The sequence below is a fragment of the Synchytrium microbalum genome (genome assembly GCF_006535985.1).
Source record: "Synchytrium microbalum strain JEL517 chromosome Unknown SmJEL517_scf0003, whole genome shotgun sequence".
Taxonomy (NCBI): domain Eukaryota; kingdom Fungi; phylum Chytridiomycota; class Chytridiomycetes; order Synchytriales; family Synchytriaceae; genus Synchytrium; species Synchytrium microbalum.
The window spans coordinates 1,225,832-1,245,861 of record NW_022158352.1 but is presented as its reverse complement, the minus strand read 5'-3'; the positions used below and the strand labels follow the sequence as shown (position 1 = coordinate 1,245,861).

Here is a 20,030-nt window from a genome sequence, read left to right as displayed (position 1 = left end):
CATCCTTGTTCTCCTCAACAGAATATTGTTTCAAGCATCGTTGACATGTTCTTGACATTGATGTTGATGGCTGCTGTGCATCGCTCATGGTTTGTATCTTGAGTAGAAAGGAGATGCAAATCCTTGTATTGTAAAAAGTCTATAAATGATAGCACGGTTAGACGATGTGTCGATCCACGACCTTGGTCGATGCCTTTTTTTTGCTGAATTGCAAGCGAACGGAAAGAAACATTACCAAGCGGTGAAAGACCAATTTCAAACGGAATCTTTTCTTCCCACAGCTCTTTTACGTGTAGCTGCTTTCTAGAGGCATCACTCTACTGCTTGGCCTGACAATCATCATTTTGTGCCAACAACCTTCGACTTGGCTTCAGATGCAACACTTGCCGTTAAAAAGTCACGACCTAGAATCTCAATACGTGTCCCACAGTATTGAAATCACGTCCATCACGTCCTCATAGTTTTCTTGGTGCCAGATCACCACCTCACGTGAATCGACTGGTTCCATTTTCACCATCAAACTTTGACAGCAGATCAGGTCCAATCAGTTCGATGCTGGCACAAGCCACTCCTTCAGGTATGTGTGCGCGCCTACATCCCACTCTATTGCCTTATCGATATCATCCACTTCCTCCACAACGGTTTCTAACCAATTTTCCCATACACGTCAATTCAGCACTTGAAGTGTCGATACGGAATGGTCAACCACCACCAAAGAAACTATCCACATTCGAACTAGCATTATGTGGAGCGACCGCAGGAGTCGTGTCTCGCTTTGCCATAGCGCCCTTGGACGTCGTGAAGATTAGATTTCAACTTCAGACGGATCGAGTCGAGCCCCTGTCTGGTCTGAGAGACCTCATGAGAACAAACAGTCTTGCTGATAGTGGTGCTGGATCCCGAAAGTATAGAGGCATGGTGCATGCGTTTAGAACTATCTTGAGAGATGAGGGTATACATGTGAGTGTGGACGGCGGTGAACTGTGTTATGAGAATATCGGTAGCACTATATGTGCCGAATCTCATTTCTGTACGATGCTGACTCTCATTCGTGATCTAGGGATTGTGGAAGGGAAATATGTCGGCCGAGTACCTATATTTGACGTACGGTGCCGTCCAGTTCTCTACATACGCCGAACTCGAACGCCAAGTCAATCATCTGGATTGGAGACTAGGAGGAGACGTGATACCGTTACCAGTCCGGACGTTTATCTGTGGAGGTATGATGAATATTGAGCCACTTTTTTTCGCGACAAGTTGCCAACATTTCTGTTTATAGCATTGGCTGGTAGTCTAGCTACTATCGTGACATACCCATTCGACTTGCTCAGGACACGGTTTGCAGTGCAGGGAGAACAAAAGGTCTGTTCCTGTAATCCTTGAAAGTTTGCAAATTCTTGTAATTGACACTGGTTTTTTTAGCTGTATCGCAGCGTACCAGGTGCTATTCGTCACATATTAGCTCGTGAAGGCATAAGTGGGTTTTATAGAGGAGTCTGGCCTTCAGCGCTATCCATTATGCCATATATGGGTATAATGTTTGAATCACATCGTTGGTTCAAAACTGCTTTTGAGCCTCTCAATGTATGATGGCGTGTTACCTCAAACGAATGTCTCTCTTTCCTTTACCCAATATTCACGATTATCTCTACACAGGACATCCATCAATTGCACGGCATAAGCGAAGTAATGGCAGGTTTCTGTGCCGGAGTCGTCAGCAAAGCAGCCGTAATGCCATTCGATGTCGTGCGGAAACGACTTCAAGTACAAGGACCCGATAGACACAACTATATGATGTCCAACCTTCCGAAATACCCACCTACATGGATTGGTTGTGCACGCGTTATCGCATCTCAGGAAGGTATATTAGGGTTGTATAAAGGACTCACTCCTGCGATTGTTAAAGCTGGGCCATCGGCGGCTGTGACTTTTTTTATATTTGGAGCTTGTAAATCGTGGTTGGAGGCGAGACATGATGCGGTAGCCACTGCATAGAATTGTGGACTTGTGATACTGTTACCTTATGTATAGAATACCCCCTGAAAATATATAGACTGGTAGGCCTCTCGAAAAATGCGTAATGCAATAGTGGAAAATGGATATTTTCAATCTTTATTTAATTTGCCAAACATTTAGAGTTTCACAGTCCATTTCATCACCTCGATGTACTGCGTTCCGTTCCCCATATCCCTCCAATGTAAGATCTGGTTTATGGGATCATGCTCGAATGTACCACTACTTCCACTAACTGATATTGTATTGGCAGGGAAATGTATTTCCGGCAGGTAGACTTCACAGTGAGGTGGCGAAGTTGCGCCAGCTTCTCGGACAAATCGGAATCGGAACTAGGAATGGATTGAGAGGTAATACAGTAGCATGAAATTGATACTCGAAATTGATACTCACGATTTGTTTTTTATAATCAAACTTGATTTCAAGGGGTGTTCCTGAGCAAAAACAAAGAGTTGTGAACGAGGATGCAGCACTTTGCCAAAGGAATTTCAATTACCTGGCGTTCTCGTTGGATACGGACGCACTAGAGCAGGTAGACAGCGTCCTCCGACATCAAGTTTCGACCACGTATACGGACCAGGAACAGTTGGCGTGCCAGGACTAACGTGAAACAATGTTTCAGAAATCACCACACCACAATCTCAATAATCCAAAACAAATACCTGTATATACTAAAGTCCTCGTCATTCCAACCATCTCCATCTTGCCTTCCGAGATGATCAGGCACATAAACCCACCAAGTGACATTCAAAAGATTTTCCTCGATTGCTTTGAAATGGAAATCGATGCTTCGAGTGAATTCGGCTTGATCGCCGTCATAGATCTTGCGTTTGTGATCGATGGCGAACTAGCAAAAAAAGAAAGCAACAGAGACTCAATGAAAAATGAAGGCGGGAATTTGCAACGACGACCTTACATGAATGCCGGTTTCGCCAATGATGATTGGAGTTGGGCCAATATGGTTTGTCCAGTCTTCTTTAATCCATGCGAATTGCTCGTTGAAGGCTTTTTGGATGTTGGCTTCACCAGTGAATGTCGCTTCCTTTCGTGTCTTGTATACACGACGACCGATTCTGTTCGATGTGGGCTGATAAGGAATGGTCGACGAGATACCGGAAAACGACATCACATACCCAGACAGTGATAAAGTATGATCTAAGCCATAGGTACGATTCGATTGAGAGTACCCGTCGTACTAGAGAAAAAAAGTTATTATTGATGTCATAGATTTTGGAAGTCAAAAACTCACGAAATGAGGGGCTGCAACAACGCGTTGCACCGGATCTACAGCTGGATCCCAACCCAAATGCTCATGGTCTCCTCCAGGCACAAGTTCTGGGATTATAATGGCCATAGGATGGGCCATTCGAATTGCAGCCGTAAAACGACGGCAAAACGGTCGAAAGTAATCTGCAGCAAATCCAACTGGCTTGCCGGTTTTTGGGTCTGTTGCGAAATAATCGGGCTATAGAGAGTTCCGTGTGGATACGAAAGAATGCGAGCCATTGAAGTATATTCAAACATTTATACTTACTTTCAGCAACGTCCGAGTCTTAACATCCCACACACCGTGTCTTGCCCATACACAACCACCTGATTCCTCAAGCCACGCTGATACACCGTTAGGATCAATGACGCGTGTTCCGCGTATACGAGAGGGAGCTCCAGCAACCGATTCCCACACATTAACTTCAGTTGCCAATCCTGCACCAAGCATCATTCCCTGAAAGTTTGTTGGATGTGCCCCATCCGCGAGACCCCGTCTTTCGATATCAATTTGGCTCTTGCCAATATAACCAGCACTTGGTTCGTTCAATGTGTCGTATCCCACTACGACGGTGTCTGCTAAGTCACCAGCTGCCCAGATAGCTCGCGCAAGTTGTTGGATTGCTGAACAGTAGTGTCTCTGGAGATAGTCTTGGATGTTTTCGCCTTCAATATTCAGCTGGTTTGGTAGGTGATGTTAGCGTACGATTGTTTATATATGTGACAACAGTACAACAGTACTTGCATCAGGAGCAAAAGTCTTTCCAGCAAAAAACAGAGTCCACATTGTCGCACATGCCAGTTTATCATAGTTAATAGGCCAGATCTGCAAGAAAGGGGTTCAAATGCCACGTAAAGCATCAAACTCTCAGCACATCGAGTGTCCAACGCCAACGTGCATTCAGGTGAGCTTACCATAGTCTTGTATTGAGAACGGTCTGGATGTGTATTGTGAACGAGAGCAGCACCAGTAGCATTGAAGTTTCTCATATTCAAGCCAGCAGCTCGCAACGTCCAGCCGGGAGCTCCCGAGCCTCCAGTGAAACGAGACCATGCATCCTGATGTGGATCAATGAAGACTCGTATACCGTGCTCTTTGCATTTTTGCAAGACCGCGACGATATCTAAATGGTCATCCACCTTTAGTCTTGGAATAAATGGCACTACGCTAGGTTTGCTACTCACATGCTATATAGTCGTGGTCGATGACCCCTGGACCACTATGCTCCAGAGCTTCCCAGGTAATATTAAGACGGTGAAAATTGAAACCCCAACGCTTCAACCGTAGCAAGTGCTCGTCTATTTGCAAACGGGACTCGTAAGTGTTGCAAATCCAAAGCTGAATTCCATGATTCGGTAGGCAGCTCATCAAAGGCCTGACTTTGTCACACTTTGCGAATTGTGTGAAGCTGCTTAGTACGTACCAGCATCACTTAAAGAGAATGGCCTCCCAACAAAGCTAATATTCACATCATCAAAGAACGGTTCACCACCAACAGTTGTAGGCATGTACGGCTTCATGGGAAGCTTGGCGTTTCCACTTAGATTTACACCTCTGAGCATCACAGCACGGCCATCTGGCTCCCGAAAGTAGGCGCCATCTACATGAAGATATGAAAGTGCCATTTTGTAGTTGCGATTAAGTCCTGTTGAAAGGGATAAGAGCAAATATTAGAAGTTGCAATTGTTTCTTTCAGCTGTACTTGCTTGCAAGACGAATTGCGACGTGACTAAACGTGATCAAATGCGTATATGATGCATGTTTGCTAGTACCTGAAGGCCGAAATTCCTTCGTGCTCCTTCTACACAAAGAAAGTGTTGACTTTAAGATACAGTAGCAATCGCAGCGTGAAAGAGGCGAGCTCAAAATTAACTAGCTAGTCTGTATAATGTTATGATGGGTAAAGGTCCTTTCAATGTCCTCGCGAGTGAAATAACCTTTTTTCTAAAATTTGAAATCTCAGGAGGGCTTCAGGACAAACCAGACTCTAATCAGCCATTACGACCAAATTCCATGTCATCAATATCATCCTTACTACTTGCAGAATTGAATCGACGTCAGGCTGAAACTTTCCAAGATAACGACGTGTAAGTATTCAACATTTGAAAGACTGTGCAAGTGTGTGATCCAAATCTGACACTACTTTTTATATTCACTCATACAGGATATGTAACTATGCAGTTCAATATGATCAAGTTTACTGTTTCTTCTCATCGCAATGCGACTCTAGGTCTGGATGATGATGATCAATTGCCTCCAATTGATTTTTCTTCGAAATTTCGAGCCAAGGCAACAGCACCAATGCCATCTGCAGATATAGTTAAATCGGAATCTGGGCGTCCGTCTTGGAGTCAGCTAGCTCCAGAATCAGAGCCATCTATTCGATCTGCAGGAGGCTTCATGAACACACTCGCATCTGTAAAAGCCAAGTTGAAGCAGGATCCACTACGGAATAGTTCAACTGCATCGCCTCATCAGACTCTGACAGATTCTCATGCCGTATCCCCCAGAACTTTTCCACCACCCTCGCTTTTACCAATCACTGCACCCAGTATACGCAGAAGTGTAGCGGTCGGTAGCGTAAATGGTGAACAAATTCTTGTAGACAATCATAACACTACAAGGACGATAGTTAAGCCTGTAGTCTCGATTGAGGTGTCAGAGGAGGTGTCTGGGAAGTCCAATCAGGAACAGACGAGACGACCATCACCTCAACTACCTCAACAACCGCTTGGTAGTCATCAAATCGAGCCACAGCCACCCATACGTCAGCAGAACGTGAATGGCTTTGTGCTAGATGCTCGTCAAGTGGAGCCACAGGCACCGATACGTCAAGAGAACGGAAATGGATTTGTGCGGGATTTTGGTCAAGTTGAGCTACAGCCGCCACTAAGTCTGCAGCCCGTGAATGGTTTTGTGCCATCTATAGAGAAGGAAACGGTGCCGTCTACGTCTGTTCATGCAATGGTGAGACTTGTGAGTATTCAACTAAACCAATTTGCTTCTGACATTCACTGCTTCAAGCAAATCCAATCTCTTGGCATCGAGCAACCAGCCAGCAAAATAAGCCCAGAATCACCCCCACTAGATGAACGTCGTTTGGCTGATTTGCTCATGCAGATGGAAGAGAAGGATGTCGAGATCGCTGAATTGGCGGCAGATGTCGCAATGCTTCGAGATCAGCATAAAGCCAAAGTGTTGGCTCACAACAAGGCAATCGATGAAAAGAGTAAAATAAAAATCCTTGTCAAAGCATGCAAACAAGCTATCAAGGAATCGAAAATACAAAAGAAGTCAGCTTCGAACACCCAATCATTCACACCCACCGCTCGAATCCAACCATCTAGTATACTGTCAACAATAGTGGCACCATTTATACCAGAAACGAGCAACGGAACGATGGAGAATGGTGGACATAGTATTGGCAGTCAGTCTGAAGATGAGGCGACAAAGACTACGAACAAACGACGTATAAATCAGACGGACTCGGATCCAGGTTCGTCACCTAAAAGATCCAAAATGGATGAGGCGACACCTGCGAGTAGTACTATGACCACTTTCGCCATTGCCCATCTGACAACTGTAGATGAATTGCCAGCAGCAAATAATGTAGATAATGTGCCACAACCAACAGTAAATGCTCCTGCCGCTGACGAAATAACAGTTGATGATGATGCCATGGATTTGGACTCCGATGATTCTATGATTGGACCTTCCAATAGTGTTCCCGTGAAGCATACTTCTCCACCGCCAGTCTCAGCACCGCCAGTATCAGTAGCATCAGCACCAGTCTCAGCACCACCAGTATCAGCACCACCAGTGTCAGCACCACCAGTACCAGCAGCACCAGTATCAGCACCGGTAGTATCAGCACCACCACTAGCAGCACCACCACTATCAGCAGCAACTGCGTCATCACCCATACCTACTCTTCCATCAGTCGATATAAGGCAAAAGACTCTACATGATGGCTACACCGTCTCGACTGTAAAGACAATAGTCATACCAGTAAAACCATCAACTCAGAATAAACCACCAACAGCTCCAGATTATATATCAGTCCCGGAAGCTCAACGAGTGGTTGGATCTCAACCAACTCAACGATCCACTACTACTACACCGCCTCCAGCAAGAGCTCAACGGGATGGTAGTCAGAACAATGCGGGAAATGCGTCTTCGGATGCACGACCACAAGTTTCGCTGCGTTCTGCAACACCGCCTCCAGCAGGCCCTCCAGCAAGGATTCACCAACCATCTCCACCAATATTGGAGGAGGTCACTCTTGTTGAAGAAAGGACGGGAAGAAATGAACGTTATTCTGATACGAAAGTGAGTGTCAGAGAACCAACTCCGACAGTGGCGGATCCAAACCTGGAGGCAGCCAAACTGAGAGAGCAATTGATCAAGGATCGTGAGCTAAAGCGGTTGGCAAAAGCAGTAACAGACAACCCAGTAGTAGAACAACAACAGCAAAAGCGGTTGGATAAGGACGAGAATGTAAATGGTCATACTGATACATCCACTGGTCAATCGACTGCCATGGGATCGAGTGAACGTGTACCACAACGATATTCATATTCTCAACTAGAAATGGCTCAACAACAATCAACTCAACAACAGCAAATACCTCAACAAACGGCTCTCTCTAATCGAAGTAATAATGACCAGGACCGGGACAGTACACAAAAGAACCAAGAACCCAAGTTTGGTAGCGTGGTTCCGTACAGGAATTCTTCTGGTCAAACAGGAGATTCTGTCATGTCACGCTCTCGTCTTCTGGCTACACTGGCTCAACAACGACTTCAGCAACAGCCTCCTCAACAACAGCAGCCACAACCCCCTCAACCGCAGCATCAACAAGGAGTACCAGGGCAGGCTCGTCCTATGATGCCTCAGATACCTATGATGCCACCGCCATGGGGTGCGTATCCAGCTATGTATCCAGGATATATGTCAGTGCCTGTCATGCAGTGGTATGGGCAACCTACAGGCTATCAGACATGGCCTCCACAACCGCAACAACCTGTTGTAGATAAAGGGCCACCCCCAAACTGGTTTCCCCCACGTCAATAAATCTAAACAATCGTAATCGAGGGGACATTAGAAGAAAGGCTTTGTATAAAGAGAATGAATGCACATCTGTAAAGTCTTGTCGAGGTTGCTGGGAATTTCAATTTTAGAGAAAGAAGAGTGGAAACGGATGAATTGGAAAAGAGGAAGGCAGCAACAAGAACCAATAGCATACGAAACAGTTCATTTTGTTTAATTGACAAAGTACAAATATAGTTCTCATTTTTACTCATACAAATTTGGGTTTTCTTATGAGTTAGTTTACATTCCAACTCCAGCAGGTAGCTTCTTGCCTTCCACAACCTCCTTTCCATACATTTGGACGGCTATCTCGTCATAACTATGGGTGAACAGCTGCGGTTGGACGACAATCTTTAAATACGTTTTGATTTTTCCGACACTTACTATGGTCCCCGACGTAAATGTTGACCACCATCAAGATGCACCATTTGACCAGTGATCCAGGACGACTCAGGACCTAGCAAGAATCTCACCTTTGAAAGAGAAATCGAGTTATTTCGATTTTAAAATTTTGGGCTTCACAGGAACGCGTGATTTTGTTCTACGTAACGAGTATACATACAGCATTTGCAGCGTCCTCGACTGTTCCTAATCGGCCTACAGGTATATTCGCCAGGTAATCGTTCACAATACTTGGGACTGCTGTCAGACCAGACGCTAGGTCTGTTGGAATCAGTGATGGTTGTACTAGGCGTGAATAGGAGATATCAGCAAGAGGTCTTCTGTGACTTTGGCAAAGGTACAAAATTTGCGACTTACTGGAATTGCATCTGATTCCATACATTCCTAGCTCGTCAGCAGCATTTTGAACTAGATTGTCGACAGCTGCTTTTGATACACAGTCTAATGTCATCGACAAAGTTAATCACTCAACAACGATTAGTCGAAGCAAAATAACTAAACGTACAAGCGCCTAAATAATGATGTGTCTTTGGAGACGCAACTGACGAGACAGCCACGATAGAACCAAACCTGTTCTTGGCCATAACAGCGCCGGCATGTTTGATGACCAGAAACGTGCCATTCACATTGGTTTGAATGATACGATGCCAGTCTGACAATTCCATTGCAAGGAGAGAGCCAAGGCCACCTTGGGGAGTTGAGAAAATGATTAATGTTAAGGCAACAACATCGAAAATAGATGGACACACTCAGGTGTTGAGAAACAAGCTTGGGGCAGCCACCATTGCAACACACCTGTTCCGGCATTTGCCACTGCAAAGTCTAGGCGCCCTGTAGCTTCACAAGATTTGGCTACAGCTGCTTTAACGTCTTCTTCACTTGCCGTGTCGCCTGCTGCGTAACAAATTGTTGCTGCCGATGATGCTGGTTTAAGTGCAACAAGCTCTGCAACTGCAGAAACTAGTTTGGATTCAGTTCTGCCGGTAATTGTGATGTGGCAGCCGTCTAACAGTAGTTTCTTGGCGCATGCTAATCCAATGCCTGTTCGAAGAGTTTTGGTGCGTTTAGAATTTAACTTGACGATACACAACAAGCCAAAAGCGGAACAACGGACTGGAAGAAGCTTACCGGAACCGCCGCCAGTTATGAGAGCTGATTTTCCTTCTAGTGGGAGTGTCATGGCTATAGCTCGTTTAGTGTTGTTGATGGTGACACAATTTTCGTGCTGTTGAAACTGAATTGCCGTTTATATGTACAAGAATTCACGTACATATAAGTACGTCTCGTCAGCACACTGATTGGCTTTAGCATGGAATTACTTCTTTAGACACCGGTCGTCTTCCAAACTGACGTGGTTTTTGATCCAATTATGGAAAATATTGTTTACGCAAATCGCATTTGCGACTGATTCTGTCGCTCCAACGGATGTTCGAGGTGCACTGGTATGATTTGCATCGCGGCATTGAAGCTCGTGCCATGCATCAGATGCGTTGGGCCTTGAACCCGTCGGTTTCATCATAATTTTTCAAGTTTTAACTTCTCCAAAACACCGTACAGCTTATAAAACCTTGAGGGTTAAGAACAAGGCATCAAAGAAATCATGCATGTTATAGTGGAGTACGATAGGAGAGAACAGGTCACGTCGGAACAGGATGGTATTAGCTATACCGACGAGGAAAAACGACTTGTCAAGTAAGGACGGATTTAATTCCACAGTGACGCATGTCAGCAGAACGACAGTAATTGAAATATGTTTACATCGTTTATGAGAAAGATCGATTTAAAGTCAGTCTCTGATGTTTTAACTTCATCGAAATCTACCATCATTTTGACATTTCATCAATCAAAGGGTGTTACCATTGGCCTTTGTGCTATTTCTCTTGTCACCACTGGACCGTTCCAACATTGCAAATGCACGAGCATACTCGTTTGATACGACTGCTGGTGTTGGAGCTTTCGAGCGTTGTTCCAATATGGCTGGCAGTGTAAGTAGCTTTCAAAGTCTCGCAGGCAGCTGAAACGTGATTTTTGATGCTTGGCCTGACATTGTGTATTTCAAACAGGATTTGGTCTTGCATCATCTCTCTTCTTTGCCCTTACTGTATCCTCGAGCCCTTCTGCAATGTACGTCGTGGTGTGAGTTTTTATAGCTGGTTTAAAAACGAGTTTGCCTTGCACCTACTGAAAAAGCATCTACTCCAATACACTAGTTGGCTCTCATTCGGCTCAGGCCTAGAATCTGGCTATCACGAACTGCCATTTCTTGGGGCTTTGTGTCGACATGTTTTGCTGCTCCTCTTTCGCCGGAGTAATGAGTTTAAGGTATAGCTCAAGCCCTGACGACACAGAACCCAGTCTTACTCTCGTTTCACCTTCTTGAAGAATCTTTCTTGGCTCTTGCGAAGCAGTTAAAAAAGGAACATCATGGCAAAGTCGCACCATATCGACAACAACACATCGTTCTTGCGCATCTCCTCCATTCATCCACAAAAACAGGTCTCCTTCCAGGTCTGACATTCTGATGCTTGTTTGGGTACAAAAAGGACGAAATTTGTGGTCGAATCTCGCCATCGCAACTGCCTTTTCAGGATTGCTTGCTGGGCTCATAACATACATGGATGGCATTTCTTTTTTTGCCATGCTAGGTCAAATATATCAACCATCCGATGCTTCACATTACGTTCGTGCAAGCTTTTTCAATGCTGGTATTTTGATTCTAGCAGCACTTGTAAGTGTCTTTGGTTGTACATGGATCCCCAATAGTGTTTGAACTAAAACGTCATTCCTTTGTGAAAAATATCACAATGACAGTTCGTATGTCATTCGACGTCAAAAAGCGTAAGGTTAAGTGCTGACAAGGACTCGACGGATTCAAATGTACATCATTACAACTTGTAAAGAGCAGAAAAATAGGCATGTATATGCAAAATAGACCAATATACCAACTGGGCGACGTGAATAGTCTTTGATATGTCGCATTCAAGAATGCTGACTCTTTGAAAAGGGCATTCAAACAATGCTAGCGCTCAGTCTTCATTGAGCTACTACGAGAAACAGCTTACTTGATTCTGCAGAAGCCGTGAATACTTCTGCTTCAAGTCGTCATGTAGCCTCATGTAGCCTGACGTGGATCTGACTTATGCTGGTTTTAAGCTTGAAGTGTGGCTGTAGACTAGTTCTGTTGCCACTGAAGAGATCATTGTGTGAATTCAACCATCAGATGGCAGCTTTTACCAGTGGACGCTAATCCAAAAACGAATCGTGCGATTGCCCTTCAATGCAAGTAATTCAAATGACGATTGATAAAACTGACAAATTGACGAGCAACGAATGAGGAAACCGAGGTACTAAACCAGATTGTCAAACAACCTGAGTTGCCATAGCTGCTATGAGCTGATTCCATATGGTCGGGAGTGTCATCGGTTGCTAATATCTTGATGATGATGTAACACAATTACAAGTTCGTAAGATGATGCTGTTGTGAAGAAATAGTCGTTATTCACTCAAGGAACTCGTGCAGCTTTCAACAAGGTCGTGCTATTGATTTAGTTTAGCATAAAAGTACTTATTCAGAGCCCGACCGTCTTTGAAAACGACACGTCGTTTGATTTGGTTGAGAAAACCGCTGCTTACGCAAAACAGATTTGTGGTTGATTCACTCCTTTCAAGACATTGAATAAAAGTGGCCATAGTATATTTAAGGCATGGCGTTCTTTATTTACGGCGAACATTGTCACTTTGTAGTCAAAACTCATCGCAGCTGTCCATGCGCAAAGATGTCGGATGTCGCAATATTGCCTTGTCAATGGCTGAAGAGACGACTGACATTTTTCAAAGGGTATTTCTCATTTGAAAGTATGGCCGACAGTTCGTATGATGAAATGTTACATATGACAGCTGTTAAACTACAAGCAAGCTCAACCAAAGATATTGCGACCAAATTTCAACCGGACATTTTCTGCTCAATATCATCATCCAGGGTCTACCTCACTAGTATGAGACGTCAGCGATTTGCGTTGTAGAACCTTGAACCCGTTGGCTTTCGCGAGGTGGTTTTTTTCTTATTTGTCAAATCCAAAACGTCAAAAAACAAAACCAATTACAATCTACGGAACTTTGGTTTTGAAGACACAAGCGAGATCCATCCAGTTCCAGAGTAGATATCAATGATGAAGGACGACAAGATGCTGATGGAAGAAGCTGGTATTAGCTATACCGACGGGGAAGAGAAAGCAGTCAAGTAAGTTTTACACAGAATTTCAAACTCAGACAAAAGATCCGAAAAAGGAATACGGATGTGGATCTAACAACCTGGAAGCTAACGTACATTGCTATTTCATTATACGTAGGAGAAAAATTGATTTAAAGTACGTATCTCAGCCTTATTTTCATACCACCCACCCTTCCTATTTCATACACATCTAAACACATTTGCATCACTCCATCAAGGGTGTTGCCATTAGCCTTTCTACTCTACATCTGCTCTGCTCTGGATCGTTCCAACATTGCTAATGCAAGAGCATATGCTTTCGATACAACTGCCGGTGTGGGAGCTTTCGAGCGTTCTACTCATATGGCTGGCAGTGTATGTGACCTGTCACAAAAATACCCGTATCCGGCTGCTAAAAACGTGACTTGAACTGACGTGCCCTTATCTCCCACACAGGATTTCAATCTCGTTTTGTCTCTCTTCTTTGTCCCGTACTGTGTCCTCGAGCCGTTCTGTAATGTACGTGTGTTTGTCGTCAGTTTGGTGAAACACATTTCCCGACAAATCAGCTGACAATCCTTACCTGCTTATACAGTTGGCTCTCATTCGTTTCAAGCCTAGCGTATGGCTGTCACGAATTGCCATCTCTTGGGGAATTGTGTCGACTTGCTTTGCTGCTGCCTCGTCATTTAGCGGAGTCATGACTTTGCGGTACAAGGGCCAAAACCTCGTCTTGTTACAAAGAGATTCCAATTCTAATACCTGTTTCGCTGTCTTGTAGAATCTTCCTTGGTGCTTGTGAAGCAGGTAAAAAATGACCTCCAACCCAGCTATGCCCATTTCGTCACATACCTAACTCATCCATCCATAACAACAAAAAGGTCTCTTCCCCGGTCTAACATTCTGGTGCACATTCTGGTACAAGCGCGACGAAATTGGTGGCCGAATCGCCTGGTTTTTCGGTGCATCATCCATGGCAACAGCATTCTCAGGTCTCCTCGCTGGAGCCATATCATACATGAATGGAATCTCTGGTCTCCAGCAATGGCAATGGTTGTTTATCATTGAAGGTGTTCCACCAGTCCTGGTTGGAATAATCTGTGCCTTTTTCTTGCCTGACTATCCAGAGGTATGTTTGCATATTGAAGCCAAGAGTGTCAGCCTCATCTGACAAACTCAACGTCACTTGCTTAGACATGCAAATTCTTGAATGAACGTGAAAAAGAAATTGCAATCAACCGATTACGAAATGATACCGATGCTGTTGATGGTGGTTCCAAGCATTTCAAGATGGATGAGGTCTGGGGTGTGCTGAAAGAGCCAGAAGTGTGGGCTCAATGCTTGGTGTTTGTTTGTGCCAATGTGCCTGGGTAAGCAAAAAAAAAAACAGACTTCATACATTGTTGGATTCTTGATTCACTTCAAGATACACATGAACTAACATAGCTGCTTCATCAGATGGTCCATCTCATACTTTCAACCAACAATCTTGACATATCTTGGATATACCGGCACTCTAGCGTAAGTGCATCCCACCAGATTCGGGTTCTCATTTTTTTTCCAAAGACCTCTCCCAACAGTGTTCCAACTATATAGACAATGGATGACAGTCCCAACCAGCATCTGGAGTGCCATAGTCCTAATCATCCTTTCAAACATATCCGACAGAATCGGGGACCGATCTGTAATCATCATTGCGGGGTTATCAGTTGCCAGCATTGCATTTGTTGTTTTGGCAACGGTTTGGCAGCCACCTGCTGATTATGCAATGTTGTTCTTTACATCAGGTAATGTGGCAAAAAACAGACAGGAAATGGTTTATCTGGATGGACGAAGATCCAGGTGATTAGATCTTTTCTAACATTGTCTTGTAAATTCTTCAGCAACCATGGCAAGTGTTCCACTTCTTCACGGTTGGTACGTAATTTGGGTTTGACGTGACTACACCCCAACAGATAGGCACTAACAAAACATTCAAATATACAGGGTCGCAAACAACCACCCACAATCATCAGCCCGTGGTTTCGCAATGGGTCTAATCAACGGTCTTGGTGGAGTCGCTGGTATCATTGGTGGTACGTTTCAGTTCAATGATTCCAACTTGCATTACGAGTACCTATCACTTTTTTCTCCTCACGCAGGCCAAATATATCAACCAAACGATGCACCTCACTACGTACGAGGAAATTTCTTCAATGCGAGTATCTTGATTTTTGGTGCTCTTGTAAGTGTCTTGCCCGTCCTCGTAGACATCATACATGGTTTCAACTCACAAATTTTCTTCAAACAGCTGACATTGGCCGTCCGTATGTCATTCGTTTTTCGAAACCGAAGGATGGATGCTGCCAAGTCGGGTTTACGTCGCTACACCTTGTAAAAGAACATAACCCGTCAAAGCATCATAATTGCGTAATCAATTTTAGACCATTAGACCTCCATCATAATAAATATCTTGGTGAAAAAACCGGCATTGTTGCGTCTTCCTGAATGGCTGGTTGAGCCCCTTTTTGGTACAAATGTTGCATATTGCATAGACCAATCCCGTGGCTCTGACATTGACAAGTAGCAAGTTACTCATACAATTTACACACGAGTCGAATTACTTCATATTTAGCTCTTGTAATCCAGTATGTTAAAAATGCTTTGTGAAATCCACGATATTCAGCAATGTGGCACTTACACTTGGAAGAGCGGCCAAAGAAGCAGTTGAAAGCACTCAATAGCTCGATAGTCATCAGATGAAGAAAATGATGACGCCTCAAGAGAAGCGACCGCTTCTAAATAGCTCTCAAAACACCCCCGCAACTCGTCCCGTTTCTGTGTTGCATATGTGTGCGTGACCCGTAAGAAGTGCGCCCGAAATTCTGGGAGGCATAGCAACGAGATTCTACCTGTAAAACGCGTCAATTGGATACTGAAATCAAGCTCGTCAGGTCAGTCACTAGTCTGGTCTAGCTTTGCTGTGCCTGTTTTGCCTCGCAAGAATCCAAACTTAAGAAAACCTCAGCAACGTCCAAAAACTCCAAATACAAGGTGAGATAATGTAACTTATTATACTATGTACAAAATATGATATTTAGCTTGCCTCCACCAAAAAGCCGTCGCCCATGTACATTCAACGACGATGGCCAACAAGTCATGCACCAACATTACTTGGCCCAACAAGTCCCAATCTTCCAACATCACGTAAAAAGTCACGCATAACGTTACTAGTCGTCACACCAGATACAATTATAAAGTTCGAACACGTTGAAAATCCTGGAAAATTTGCACTCCAATTCCCAGGAGCCAATAAAAACCAGCCTTCGATGACATTGTTGGCAGCAGGTGATGCTGGGTTCCAAGTAGTCAAATAACTATGATGTGACAACTGACTTTTCAGCTCTTCGTAATGGGCGGTGAATGGTTTGCGACCGTAAGAAGTGCGCCGATTGAGGGAGGCATAGCAACAAAGGCTTCCTTGTCAAGCACGCCTAACTGAATACGGAATTCAAGCTGATTCGATCCCGTCGGGCTTTCTGCAGCCCTTTTTGTTCTCTATCAAAATCCAAAGTCAAACAAACGTCAGCACCATCCAAAAATTCACATACACTGTGAGATAATGTAGCTTATTATACTATATACAAAAAATGAACTGTAGCTTTGCCTTCACCAAAAAAACCATCTGCATGACTCAGCATGTACATTCAACGATGCCCAACAAGTCCACCAAAATTACTTGGCCCCACAAGCCCCAATCTTCCAACATCACGTGTAATATCACGCATAACGTTACTATTACTTGGAGCACCAGACACAACCATGCCAGCCATAGCCATACTCTTTCTTCGTGTTATGGAAGTGTTGGTTGGACTGAGAGCTGCATACGTTGTATGCAAAGCGACTGTTGGCATTGACGGCGATGTGCTCATTGCTGATGAGGACGAGTACCTGAGAAGAAAGAATTGTTGGGTGTCTTGATTGTGCAAGTCGACTAAACCACATCGAAACATTTGGACTATAGAGAAGTGCCTCAGTAAAACTTACACATTGGGACTATAAGTCCTCTCCCGAGGAGCATACCATTGACGAGCTAATATGTCAGAAATGAAATGGGCATTTAGAATTCGTTTGTATTGCAACTGACACTCATAAAGAGAAAACGTGTAAAGTTCAGAGCTAATACTTGCAATCAGTCACAGAAACAGCCTTTTCACGTTCTTCAAGTTCAGTTTCTCGTCTCCTCAGTGCTTCTTCTATACCGTTTAAAGTGGCCTCTCTAGTCTCTATAGCTGATTCACGCTTCTTTATTTCATCTTCCCTCTTTTTCAGTTCAATCGATCTAAAGAAACTGGCATGTGAGATCATTAAAGCCGAAAAAGAAATAAGACTGTTTTGACATTCTCACAATTGGTTCAACTCTCTTTCTCGCAGCACGACTTTAATCCTATCAACCCTTAGCAGGTCAGCAGCAGTTGGTCTCTTCAAATGCTATACCAAAATAAAATAAGCGAGAGATTAGAAAAACATCCCTTTGCAGGTACACTCGACGAGAAAAAAGCCACGAATATATCATCGAAAACACCAGGGCCTATTGCCTCTTTTCCAGACTCCAACAAGGAACTCACATTAACTTGCAACATGGCCTGTATACACCGATTAAGATCAGGAGAATACTGCGATGGCAAAGGAGGTATTCTCCCTTGTTTGATTTTAAGTGCCAGTCCAGCTTGAGTTTTTGCCTGAAACGGTGGTTCCAGAGCCGCGAGCTCATAACATAGACAACCTAATGCCCATATATCTGATTTCATGTTGTAAGACGTTTCTGTCACCAATTCCTACACGGATGCGATGAGTGTTTGGCTCGTAAATGGTATAGGTAAATGCTTGTGTTGTTCGCTTACTGGAGACATGTAAAATGGCGTTCTATGAAAGCAAATGAAGACGTGTTAGTGACACTGGCGTCTTGCAATGTTCTGGCTAGTTGTTTGTTTTGTTACCCAACATAAGTCCTCGCAAACTCGCTTTCAGGGCAATCAATGACTCTGGACAATCCGAAATCAGATAGTTTGGCATTTTGATGTGCATCCAGTAGCACATTATCAGGTTTGATGTCTCTAAGGAAATGACACAAAACTTATTAGCGATTGCAATACGGTTGCTTTTTGGTCGTTTGCTCTTTGAATAAACGCTACACATGTGTATACCTATGCAAGATAGCAGGATGTGGACCAGACTTGCCACTCCCTCCGAAATGACATTCATTCAGTGCTAGTAGTAATTGAACGAATATTTGCCAGATTACATCTTCTGGTATTCGTTTGCTAACAAAAAAAAGACCGGTTAGCTGGAGCTCTACTGCTGTTCCAACGATGTAAATCTGCAAGAGCACACTTTTCCCGTCTGCATCGTTTAATGATTGAAGCCAAGTCGCCTCCGTCACAGAATTCTATGTGTGATAAGGTGAGTAACTAGCTAGCCCAGCTGGACTGCAACAATTACAAAACGCACATACCCATAATGATATAAATCAAACAGTTTTCTCTGTCGACGAATCTCTCATAGTATCTGACGATATTTGGATGTCTTAATTCCCTCAGGATGTTGACTTCCGAGACCAGTTGTTTTTTCTCCTTGTCGCTCATTTTGCGGTAGTCAATCTCCTTTCTGGCCAAGATCTAATGATGTGTTGTGGTTGGCATGTGGGGTCATTATGTAAACGTATTAAAATGTAATATAATAAATGAAATGATGTATGAACTGTGTGGATGTGCAGTGCATCAGTTGGGAACTGCTATGTACCTTTCCATCAGATTTCCGCTGCACTTTTCTGATTATTCCAAAGCTGCCTGATCCAATGATCTCCAGAGGTTGGTAGTTGTCCATCCAGGTATATTATTAGATAGGCTATGACTAGTTTTATATTATTGATTAGTTGAATTGTTTCGTAATTGCTTCACAATTGTTTCAAAACATCAAACAGCAACTGATACAATCACTCACTCACAGACTACTAGTAATGGATGCTATATCGTCGCTATGGCACACCCTCTCGGTCCAGGCACAGGCTGGCGTAATCACTGCTGGGACTGGCACGACAATAACGATAATTGCCGTAATTGTTGCCTTAAAGTCAAGAAGGATACAGACTGCAGAATACATCACGCCATATACACTGAAACGACACAAATCCTTGTTCGGGAAAGTCACTGCCGTAAACGATGGTGATGGATTTCGACTATTTCATCTCCCTGGGATATGGAGGTGGAGGACAGTACCAACAAAAGGTGCGTACAATCAAGCTGGATGCAATTGTGGCATTGCATCATTGTATATCGTAATCTTAACGGTCCCGTATCGCATCGGATGTCATTGTTGTTGCTTCGCTCGCCTCTTGTCAACAAACCCAACTGCATCAGGTCGTACTAACAAACCCACCACAAACCACTAGTAAAAAGCGACCAAACCATATCCATTCGTCTCGCTGGCGTAGACGCACCCGAACTGCCCCATTTCGGAAATCCAGGTTGGACTCTTCTCAAATCTCACTCTCGCCTACTGGCAATTTGTAACACGCTTCCTCATAGGACAACCATTCGCAGAGGAAGCAATCGAATTCCTGCGCTCCCAAATATTACACAAACGAATCACAATCAAACCATACAGAAAAGATCAATATGGTCGATTAGTCGCTTCTGCTCATGTCCCTTATTACGTGTTGTGGAAGAAGGATGTTGGATTGGAAATGCTACGGAATGGGTTGGCTGTTGTTTACAATCAGGCTGGAGCTGAATATGGTGGCAGAGAAGTTAGATACTTGGAGGAAGAGAAACGGGCAAAGTGAGTACACTTGGTTCATAGCACTATTATGGGCTGCTTTTTTTGCTCGGCGAGGTGCATGTTGATGTTGTTTGACTCTTATCTCTGACACGTAATTTGCTTATAGATCGAAAAAGATTGGAATATGGTCACTACCAAACTTTGTCTCTCCATCAGAGTATAAAGCTAAAAACGCTGCCAAGCAGAGAACGTAACACGACTCGTTCCAACTGAACCACAAAACACAAT

General features: G+C 43.9%; 5 protein-coding genes across 5 annotated transcripts; 3 read left to right on the top strand and 2 right to left on the bottom strand.

The window, feature by feature from the left end:
- Positions 1 to 552: 552 nt before the first annotated feature.
- On the top strand, positions 553 to 1,995 carry SmJEL517_g01096 (uncharacterized protein; the record flags this gene model as incomplete). Its single annotated transcript, XM_031167024.1, has 6 exons — positions 553 to 577; positions 677 to 960; positions 1,061 to 1,220; positions 1,280 to 1,362; positions 1,423 to 1,584; positions 1,657 to 1,995. 6 exons carry the CDS (start codon positions 553 to 555, stop codon positions 1,993 to 1,995), a joined length of 1,053 nt encoding a protein of 350 aa, XP_031027152.1.
- A 137-nt stretch (positions 1,996 to 2,132) lies between these two features.
- On the bottom strand, positions 2,133 to 4,905 carry SmJEL517_g01095 (uncharacterized protein; the record flags this gene model as incomplete). Its single annotated transcript, XM_031167023.1, has 12 exons — positions 2,133 to 2,345; positions 2,407 to 2,447; positions 2,510 to 2,613; positions 2,676 to 2,860; positions 2,930 to 3,086; positions 3,147 to 3,208; positions 3,263 to 3,478; positions 3,548 to 3,958; positions 4,013 to 4,105; positions 4,195 to 4,403; positions 4,465 to 4,578; positions 4,704 to 4,905. 12 exons carry the CDS (start codon positions 4,903 to 4,905, stop codon positions 2,133 to 2,135), a joined length of 2,007 nt encoding a protein of 668 aa, XP_031027153.1.
- Positions 4,906 to 12,942: 8,037 nt separating this feature from the next.
- SmJEL517_g01094 (uncharacterized protein) lies at positions 12,943 to 15,360 on the top strand (the record flags this gene model as incomplete). The annotated part of the gene is made up of 14 exons (XM_031167022.1): positions 12,943 to 13,013; positions 13,123 to 13,140; positions 13,223 to 13,358; positions 13,440 to 13,502; positions 13,579 to 13,694; positions 13,765 to 13,790; positions 13,865 to 14,112; positions 14,178 to 14,353; positions 14,442 to 14,504; positions 14,580 to 14,770; positions 14,867 to 14,900; positions 14,970 to 15,058; positions 15,125 to 15,207; positions 15,274 to 15,360. 14 exons carry the CDS (start codon positions 12,943 to 12,945, stop codon positions 15,358 to 15,360), a joined length of 1,401 nt encoding a protein of 466 aa, XP_031027154.1.
- A 1,309-nt stretch (positions 15,361 to 16,669) lies between these two features.
- SmJEL517_g01093 (uncharacterized protein) lies at positions 16,670 to 18,607 on the bottom strand (the record flags this gene model as incomplete). Its single annotated transcript, XM_031167021.1, has 10 exons — positions 16,670 to 16,913; positions 17,010 to 17,104; positions 17,163 to 17,304; positions 17,371 to 17,453; positions 17,591 to 17,800; positions 17,867 to 17,888; positions 17,963 to 18,079; positions 18,170 to 18,286; positions 18,357 to 18,411; positions 18,478 to 18,607. The coding sequence occupies 10 exons, from the start codon at positions 18,605 to 18,607 to the stop codon at positions 16,670 to 16,672; spliced, it is 1,215 nt and encodes a 404-aa protein (XP_031027155.1).
- A 374-nt stretch (positions 18,608 to 18,981) lies between these two features.
- Positions 18,982 to 19,996, top strand: SmJEL517_g01092 (uncharacterized protein; the record flags this gene model as incomplete). Its single annotated transcript, XM_031167020.1, has 4 exons — positions 18,982 to 19,249; positions 19,414 to 19,488; positions 19,550 to 19,802; positions 19,909 to 19,996. The coding sequence occupies 4 exons, from the start codon at positions 18,982 to 18,984 to the stop codon at positions 19,994 to 19,996; spliced, it is 684 nt and encodes a 227-aa protein (XP_031027156.1).
- Between the last annotated feature and the right edge of the window lie 34 nt (positions 19,997 to 20,030).